General features: G+C 41.8%; 1 protein-coding gene across 1 annotated transcript; it reads right to left on the bottom strand.

Moving 5' to 3' along the window:
* Window positions 1-7,541: 7,541 nt before the first annotated feature.
* OLIG3 (oligodendrocyte transcription factor 3) lies at window positions 7,542-8,645 on the bottom strand. Its single transcript, XM_074265298.1, has one exon. It carries the CDS (start codon window positions 8,643-8,645, stop codon window positions 7,827-7,829), a length of 819 nt encoding a protein of 272 aa, XP_074121399.1. The 3' UTR covers window positions 7,542-7,826.
* Between the last annotated feature and the right edge of the window lie 1,584 nt (window positions 8,646-10,229).

The following is a 10,229-nucleotide window of genomic DNA, read 5'->3' as shown; positions in this document are numbered from 1 at the left end:
CCTTTATCCTTACTTTCGTAGTAAGAGTAGGGAACCCACTAACCGCAGTGTCCTTCTTATGATCTCTTTGGACTTCTGATTACATTCTGACCTTTGGAGTTGGAAGAGAGGGAATCCGATAGACTGACAGTGGAACGAACGAAGTCAATGGTTGTATATTCGAGGAGGTAGGTATCCAAGTCTACCTCTCACTTTGATCCCCAATGAATGACAATGTTAAAGACAAATAAGTATAAAGTCATGGAATTTAATCTAATTTTTCTACAGTTATCCCAACTATAGATTTTTATAAATGTTTTGCAAAAGTGGAAATATATAATCGTCATAGATCACGTATACGTGATATTTTATACTTTACAAAGACTTGGATTGTTCTGAAATGACCTGGAAGGAAAGAAAACAAAGGAATGACGACTAAGTTGTGCAGACTCCGAATGTTCGATTCTAGATTTTTTTTTCATGGGCCACATTATTAGAGCTGTTCTGAGGTTCTTATTGTTTATTTTGATAATAAAGCGCTCTCTCTCTCTCTCTCTCTCTCTCTCTCTCTCTCTCTCTCTCTCTCTCTCTCTCTCTCTCTCTCTCTCTCTCTCTCTCTCTCTCTCTCCACATACACAGCATCACCTTTCAGAGAATTTTCCCAGTCAAGAAGACTTGACATGGTTTGAATAAATCAACCCAAATAGATTGGTTATTGGACTGTGCCGGATTGGAAACTAGTATTTTTCTCGTTCAACTGGGCAGAAAGCTATTCCGTATTTGCTGGTAACTTCCCCAGTGACCGAATATTTCCTGACTGTAAGCTTTCCTCGCTCCAATTCCTTAACCTATTTCTCCATAAAACCGAGCACATAAATGGACGCACAAAGAAAAAACAAGAACAAACAAAAAAACCCAACCACATTCACAATCACACTTACACTCATACTAACACACACAACATTTGCTCGGCTGGGTTTTGCCCAGAAATAAATGTGTAACTGTACTCAAAATCCGGAAAGGTATTTGGTACTATGTTTAGCCAGCGGAGAGAAATACTCTTCCTACTGTCTAGGACCTGGGAAAGTGTGGAGCGAAAAGAGGGCTCAAACACTCCACTTTCTGCTTGATCTTCTCTCGCTCACTCCCTAACCCCTGCCTCCCAGGCCCGCCTCACCTCCCTATCCCGCCATAGGGAAAGTTTGGAAACCGAAAAGTATCTTTCTCTTAGCAGCAAGGGGCTGCAGACTTGTAGTGGGAGTTCCAGAGAACTGCTTAGCCGAAAGTTTAATCAATCAATAGAAGATAAATATATATTGATTGTATTGGGATATTTGTATGCGTGTGTAGGTGTGCACATGAGTGTGTTTATGTGTGTAATATGTTTGTGTATTGGTAATTATCATGTGGGTGTATGTGTGGCTAATGCACTTAGTATGTATACTGGTGATGTATACAGTATTTTCCATCAAGCAGTAAATGGACAACTCATAGGTATAATATTTTTCAATATTTATATGTAGGTACCTATTTAACACTCGTTTCACGCAAATGTTTTCTTTTACAAGAATCTTCCTCTGTCTTGTTATATTGTGATTGTTCTGCTCCGGATAATAAGTCCAGAGCCCTGGGTACTGGTGAACAGCCAGGCTGGGAAGTCCGCTAATATGGCTGGCTTCTTTGGAGTCTCGGTAACTTTTGGCTCTCGTTCCCAAACGCTTCACGTTTACCCCTCTTGCCAAGGCCCCCTTCCAACTTCCCCATCTCTTCTTCCTCCTTTTCAGCGGCCCCAAGGCACTGGCTTGGTAATAGGTCAGGCCCTTATTCCCAGAGAAACCTTTGTGAATATACAGTTTGGTAGAGTTAGTCTGGCACGATTTGGGAGGGATATTGATTTGTAGATTCGGATCCAAAGGGAAAATCTTGCAGGAACTGGTCTAGGACCTAGAAACAGAGTAGGCAGGCGTTTGAAGGTAGGAAAAGTTTCCTAAGGATAGGAAAAAATGCTAGGCTTACTCACCTAGGCCTGTGAGTAAGTTTTCTTTGAACTCTTTCTGGAGCGGCAATGCAGCAAGTTTTTCTTCTACTTTGCATCATGGCAATTTTCCCCTAGCACATAGTAATTATTTAAGAAATGTTTGTTTATTAACTGACTAAGAACGGGAGGCCCCTTTGCCACTGCCACTCTGTGCTCTTGTAAGGCCCAAAAAGCTGGACCTGCGGATGAGAATAGGCTCTCCACAACAAAGTGAAAGGATGAGGACCTAGAGGAGGGAGTGGGGGGGGGGGGGATTGCAAGGGCTAATGTTGAATAATTGTCCACGCATATGTTTTGAAAAATAAAAAGCTTTAATAAAGGGGAAAAAACCCATGGAATTAGAACCTAGAAAGGGATCTCCTAGTCCCTGTACCTGGCTGCGACCCAGACCCCAATCATGCTGCATTCCCCAATAGAATTTCCAATTGTGTTTTGGAAAACACTCTAACTCACCCAAGCCTTGGGAGGAACCTGCAGATTTTGCAACCCAAGTTTTCTTACCAGGATCCCATTCTAGCTGGAGAGATTTGGGGGGGGGGGGTGTAGAATCAAATGGAAATAAGAAAGTGCTCTAAAATACATACAGAGGTGTATATATGTGTATGTGTGTGTATACATAAATAAACCATTTTCTTATATATACACACATACCCCCAAAATGCATATTTTCCCATATATAGATTATATATATATATATATTTATACATGCTTATTTGACTTTGGTATATTTTAAACATTTGCCTAACTGAGCAATGGACCAGTTAAAGCTGAAGATTGAGGGAAAGAAGGAACAGTAAAGCAGTAGCTATGTTTTGGATAGGGAGGGAAGGAGAATTGGGAAAGAAATCTCTCTGGAGCTTTTTGTAATTCTACCTGTGCTCTTATTTGTGAAGTTAATAGCCCTTCCTCTGGATGCTAAACTCATTTAAAAAATAAAATAAAATAAAGAGGAGTTGTGAGGATTCCCTAACAATATGTCCCAGAAAAATTCTGTCCTTGTTGAACAGCTAAAAAAATGTCCCCTTGAAGTTGGGAGATACAACAAATGAGCCTAAAGCTTTTGTCTCTGAGATGGGACGTTCTTCACACATACACACACACACACACACACACACACACACACACACACACACACACCACTTCTGCTTGTCTGACTTTTACAATTCTAACCTACATTTGAGCTAGTACCTTTTCCCTTCTTTTTTTTTTTTTTTTGTAGTCAAGTCACTTGTCTGGATAAGTTTAAAAGTCTTTGGTTTTCAAACTTCACTTAAAAAAATCAACTTAATTGGGTATGCATACAGTTCCATCATCATGTTCATAGGATCACAAATTTAATCATAGATATTTATGGATTAAAGAGTAAAGCTATTTAGAACTTTTAAAGTAAGGAGAATTGGTATCATGAATTTTAATTCCCTATTGCAAACTGGCTGGAAGCACTTCTCATTTCTCTTTTTACTCTAAGTAAGGATAATGCCAAGTTATCTTGTCACTGAGTGGATTCCATTGAAAATTTAATACTATCTTTAAATTATGGAAGTCAAAGAAAGGTACACACCTCATGTATCAACCAAGCCTGCAATAGGTATTTACACTGAATTCACGTCAAGTTATTTTTCTTAAAAGATTAATATGAAAGTTTTTTTGTTGAGTCTAGAGAAATCTGTGAATATGGCTCACATTTCTGTTTGTTTCATAGGATTTTATTTCCCCCTTAAGGGATGTTTTTCCTCTCACAATCTAACCTCCACCTGCTCCTACCTACTAACTCACAAAAGTGGACAGCATCTCTGATTATCTACCTTTCTTTTATGGAAACTGGCAACTTTGAAAGCTGGTCCTCACTTTTCAGATCTGCTCAGGAGTCCCTTCCAAAGCCACCCTGTTTCTCATCTACTCCCAAAGCTCTTCCTATATAAATTAGCCAAGAAGCTCGCCTTTCAGCTGTTCTCTTTAACAGCTTACCGGCTCATGGGAATTTAGGGAGCGTGGTGGGATTCTTTATCCAGATATAATAGCAGTAGCCCGGCAACCAGTGGAGTAAACCGCCGGTGTGGGAGGATACAGAATCATTTCAAAATCATTGACTTAAATGCCGAAAGAGCCTGGGATTACTGAAAAAGCACAGGACCAAGAACCAGCTAGAGTCAAGAATCCAAGTTCTAACTCAGTCACTAACTAGATCTATCACTTAAAGTGTCTGGACTTTAATAATTTCACTTGTTGGAAAAACAAGATTGCTGGAATATGTGATCTTCAGTGTCTCTTCAGGCTAGAACATTCTAAGATTCAATGAAACCAGTAAAGTATACCAACATCTCCAAATGACCGATAGTCTAACTTTTTCTCTGAAGAATAGGGGAGCTCTGCTATCCAGGTACCTGCAAGCAAATCTCAAAGAGGCTTTTCAAAATAAGAAGACAGAAATTAACTGCCTTAATGAAGGAAAGGAGCCTATTTTCCTGATTAATGAAATGCTCACCCTTCCTCTTTCTGAATAATAAACTCACAGGGAAAGGCTGTGCTTGTTTCAAATAAATCCTCAAAAGCTCTTTCCTCACCCAGTGAAATGAATCACCCAAGGGAAACAGACCATTATTCCCCCATTTGTCTGTCTAAACCCAGTGGAGACTCTCCCCCTTTCTTCCACCTTCAATCGTTATTACATCCTTCACCCAGTCCCAGTGACTCCACAGGCAGCCTTTGGGGATAGTGGGGGAACCAGAGACTTTCAGACCCACATCGATGCAGATATCCTTTGGTTTCTTTGAAATCTGTAACTCTCCATATTCAGCTGAACAGAGAGGAGAGGAGAGGAGAAGAGAGGATAGGATAGGATAGGATAGGAAAGGAAAGGAAAGGAAAAGAAAAGAAAGGAAAGGAAAGGAAAGGAAAGGAAAGGAAAGGAAAGGAAAGGAAAGGAAAGGAAAGGAAAGGAAAGGAAAGGAAAGGAAAGGAAAGGAAAGGAAAGGAAAGGAAAGGAGAGGAAAGGAGAGGAGAGGAGAGGAGAGGAGAGGAGAGGAGAGGAGAGGAGAGGAGAGGAGAGGAGAGGAGAGGAGAGGAGAGGAGAGGAGAGGAGAGGAGAGGAGAGGAGAGGAGAGGAGAGGAAAGGAAAGGAGAAGAGAGGAGAAGAAAGGAGAGGAAGGAGAGGAAAGAGAGGAAAGGAGAGGAAAGGAGAGGAAAGGAGAGGAAAGGAGAGGGAAAGGAGAGGGAAAGGAGAGGAAAGGAGAGGAAAGGAGAGGAAAGGAGAGGAAAGGAGAGGAAAGGAGAGGAAAGGAAAGGAAAGGAAAGGAAAGGAGAGGAGAGGAAAGGAAAGGAAAGGAAAGTCTTACATATCTTTTTTCTGTAGCAATTCCATTTTACATGAAAATCTCAATAGGGGAAGAAAGTGGGAAGAAAGGCTACAGAAAGAAGAAAGGAGAAAAGAGAAGAGAAAAGGAGAGATAGAAACACACACATATGGAGGAGAAAGAGAGAGAGAGAGAGAGAGAGAGAGAGAGAGAGAGAGAGAGAGAGAGAGAGAGAGAGAGAGAGAGAATATTATTTTATTATTTATATGTTATCCTGAATTATTGGAGGATGTTCCATGAAATTTAAGTGAGAATTTCAGTGGGAAGCAGAAAACCAGCTGCCAATTGTGCAATATTCAATGAACATCATTTCTAGATTTCCTTAAGTCTCTAAAAATCCCCCAATAAAGCTCACTCCCTGTCTTTATTAAGGGGGAAAAAACATAAAAAGGGAAGGGGGAGAAAAGAGGAAATTGTTCAATAGGAAAACAATATTTAAATGCATACCCTTTGGCTGTTCCCTGTGCAGAAGGCAGCTACCTCTTATTCAGCCCTCCAGGCCCTCAATAGGAGGGGGAAAAGAAGTTAGAGATTCCTGCTATAAATCTACAAGACAGGGGAACTAGGTGGCTTCTGTGGTCATTAGAATTAACCCCAGAACATCATTTACAAAGGGTAGCTTTATTCTCTTTTCTCAGGAGAATAAGCTGCTGGGGGTGATAGTGGATTGGTAGGAGGCATGAGTGTGGGGGTGTTAGAGTTATAAAAAACATGAATTAATTTTTAAATTAAGGGATAACACTACACACTGGAGTTCTAATCAGAAACAGCTTTAAAGTAGAATAAAGTTACTTACAGCTTTTTTTGTTTGTTTTCTCTGTTGTTTGTCAGCACAGGGTCCCACATTTGCCATTCTGTCTCTTATTTCACTTTAATACTCCAGTTTACTTTTTTTTTTTTTTTTTTTCCTATTTGATGAGTTGGCAACCTTGCTTACTGTTGGGACAGAAAAACTCAAACAGTATTAGACCACAAAAGAGAGCGTTTTTAAAACAATGCCCATAAGGAAAATTAGGATTATATAACACAGAGAGAAATTTTATATACATACACACATATACACACATTTTTGCATCCATGCATATTTTTGTTAAATATGGGGTTATATATGTGTTATGTATGTATATGTATACATATCTTAATAGGGGTGGGTTATACAAATGTTTTCATTCCCTGTTTAGCATTAAAGAAATTATAACCCCCTCACCAAATGAACACACTTTTTCTACCTTTATCTTGTCCCCCCTTTTCCTAAAATTTAAGGCAAAGGCAAAGCCAGAATTGTAAAGTTTTTTTTTCATTTTATTTGAAACCTCATCCAGAAACACTGGTCAATAATAAATATATCGATAGTTATCAAGAATATATAAAAAATAAAGACACGCATTGTCTTTGAGGCCCTAACAAAATATTTCAAGCAAATGTCCAGGAAAACCAAACCAAACAGAATTTCAGCCCCCTCAAAACAACACAAAATGAACCAAAAACACCCCAATGTTTAAATTCTGATAATACCGATTGCTCTACTGTTAGAGCCGACCCTGCATGCACAAGAGCTGAGCAACGGAGTTGAGGGCCAAGAAGGGGTGGGAGTGCGAATGTAGGGAGGGGATGGCGGGGAGGCGCCCAGGAGGCTGAGATGCCTGCCCCTAGAACTGCCAGCAGAGTTCATATTCCGTTGGAGAGAGAAAGGGGGACGGGAGGGAACACCGTGTGCGTGAATGCTCAAGAGCTTGAGCTTTTTGCACTAGATGCCCCCATTTCCATTTTAAGCTGCCACAGACAAGACTATGGAATACTTCAGAGAATTCACTAGTAAATCCTTGTTACAAGGAATGAGGCACCCAGGCCAGAACATAATAAACGAGATTCATTGAGAAGCATGCAAGCATTCTTTTGACCTATGTTTAAATGAGCATCCACTAAGAAGTCACGCTCTGGACCCCGCAGCGGAAGAGATCCCGAAATTGAGTTTAGTTTTAAAGGAAGTCTAGGAACCTGGTGGACAGTACGTACAATGATGATCAGAATTGCATCCATTTCAATGAAATATATACATTGCTTTTTCACATTAAGGATTTCTTTTTCTCTCCCCCCACCCCCCCCCCAAAGTAAGAAAACAGAGCCTGAGGATCCAACTAGGACATTACCTTTTCAAGGCCGATTTTTTTTTCCTCACTACCCTCATCCCTGTTTATACAACAAATGCAGTTTTGACAAGACCATGTGGCAAGTGGCTTCAATGGCAAAAAGAAGCATGCATGCAAACACAAGACGTCTTGTTCGAATCCCCTTACACCACCACGGGTAGATTTGTTCCCCCTCCCCAGTTTAAAGTGTTTTCTCTGGCATCTCAAAGGGCGTAGGAGGTTCAGGGTCTCTCCTGCACCTCCAATCGTCGCTCGCTAACCCATCCCGCCTCTTTCTTGAATCCTCTCCAGTCTGGGGGCCAAGGGTCACTTGAGCAAGTCCTTGGATTCCGCGGACAGGCGGGCCATGTTGGCTGTGGTGAGAGCGGACAGGTGCGGCGGCGGGGGCATCTGGCAGATAGTGCAGGGACACGGCAGTCCGGCCCAATGCTGGAAGCCGCTGCCCAGTTGCAGGGCCGGAGGTGTGGAGGGGGCTTTGAGCAGAGAGTGAGGCGGCCGGATAGTGCCAATCCCGGGGAGAGACGCTGAAAGTGGTGAAGAGGTATTGGTAGAAGAGAGAGCGCTGCCTAAGATGGGGTGTACCTGGTGCACAGCGTTTGCCGCGTGGGTTGGATGCCCCGCAGAGTGCCCGACAGTCCCGCAGTGGAAAGCAGAGTGATGCCCTCCATAGATCTCGCCCACCAACCTCTTCATCTCCTCCAGGGAGCTGGTGAGCATCAGGATGTAGTTTCTGGCTAGCAGGAGAGTGGCGATTTTGGACAGCTTCCTGACGGAGGGTCCGTGGGCGTAGGGCATGACCTCTCGAAGTCCGTCCATGGCGAGGTTTAGGTCGTGCATCCTCTTGCGCTCTCTCCCGTTGATCTTTAGCCGGAGCTGCTGCAGGTCCTGTTCTGAGAGCTGCTTTTTGATTTTGTATTTGCTGCTTTCGCCTCCCGCTTTGGAGCCGCTGCGGGAGAGGCCTTCCCCAGACATCTTTTGCACTAGGTCCCCCTGGGTGGAGGAGACCGAGTTGAGACGACTATCTTGGTGGTGATGGTGGTGATGATGATGATGGTCTCTTAGATACATCTCATCCATGTCCGGAGAGGAAGCTCTGCTGGAGACAGAGCTTGAGTCAGAATTCATTTTATTAGAGGGGATCCCTGCTATCAGAAGGCTTTTTTAGGGGTGATGATGGCAATCAAAGCAAAGCAAAGCAGTTTTTTTTTTAAAATCCCAACTACACAAGAACCCACGTCTCAGCTGCAAGACACAAGAAGAACGAAGGGAACTCTTCCCCCTCTTCTCTCCCTTAGTCAGTTTTTTCCTGGACAGCTAGTTGGTGTGTGCTTGAACTAACCTCACGCTGAAAAAGAGGGGCTTTTATAGAGCTGCCGCAGAGAAAAGAGACAAAAGGAGCCCTCCTATCTATACTGGTCTGGTTAGGATGACGTGCCATCATTCAGGGCGGTGCGCTTTGACTGTCCCATTTAGCAAGGACTCCTATTCATATTCATTATGGTGCCACCCTGGGACACCTCTGCTAGGGACTGTCAGGAGCCACGGAGACACAAAAACCCTTTGATTGACACACTCACCGCTCTACGTTCACGCCTTCTTCTGAGTTTTTATTTTTTATCTCCCTTCTTCTTCCCCATTTCTCCCAGCCCCACTTCCAATTTCCCTAGCCGAATCACATATAACAGACCAGAGAGCGGAAAAAAAAAAAAAAAAAAAGAAAAAGAAAAAGAAAAAGAAAATTGAATGGGAAGGATCTCTCGATTTCGATTGAAATTTAAAAAGCAAATACAAACACAAAACCAAAAAAAAAAAAAAAAAATCCGTTTTGCTCGTTCTCAGTTGACAGTTTTAGGGAACTGTCTAGTGGGTAAAAGAGGTACAGGTTTGAAAGGTTTGCGCCACAAGGGGTAGAGTAGGAGTCAGTGATGTATTGCTTTGGGAAGATTTTTTTAACCTTTTCCTAGAAAAAGAACGCATCCTATTCTTTTTCTTTTCATGATATTCTATTTGTCTTCTGTTCAAACTCTCCTCCCCCCACCCCGACTTTCTAGTATGGAATTTGTATAGGGGAATCGATCCCGTTCTCTGGATGCTAACTACTTTGGTATCCTACAAGCTACGGGGACTTTTCCAGTCTTTGTCTGTGAATATCCTATACTGTCTATCTATCTACTTATGGATCTAAGATTATAGCTATAGTGCTAGTTCTTAAAGGAGAATTATAGCTGGGAAAAAAATCTCAAGATATGTAATTAAATCAAGGGTAAATCCGGGGGAATTAGAGAAGGAAAAGAATAATAAAATAAAAATTGCTCCTAGAAGTGTTGGACAAGTTATACAACAGTAAATTATATTAGTTGTAAGAGAAGAAAAAAAATGGTCCCCGAAAAAGAATGGGCTGCATCCCACTTCTAAGGCTCCAGAGCTTTGCACCTTAGTTGTTTTTAAGACAAATGCTCTTACCCCACCCTGCATTTTTCTAGTATAAAGTCTTTAATCAGGAAGATTCATGGAGTTGCTTTAATTTTTGGAGAAAACAAACAAACATAATTTGCATTGGAATTACTTTAACTACAGGAGGCTTGGAAGAATAGTCTTTGGCAAGTGAGTTTGTTCTTTTGATTAAATGAAAGTGGAAAGTTTGAGTATTTGAGAGGAATGCTTTACAGAAGTCTTCCCTATTGTTCATGATTTGTTGGTATTGGTTCT

Source organism: Sminthopsis crassicaudata, chromosome 4 (assembly GCF_048593235.1).
Source record: "Sminthopsis crassicaudata isolate SCR6 chromosome 4, ASM4859323v1, whole genome shotgun sequence".
Taxonomy (NCBI): Eukaryota; Metazoa; Chordata; class Mammalia; order Dasyuromorphia; family Dasyuridae; genus Sminthopsis; species Sminthopsis crassicaudata.
The sequence above is the reverse complement of the archived record's forward strand: the minus strand, read 5'-3'. Positions and strand labels throughout refer to the sequence as shown.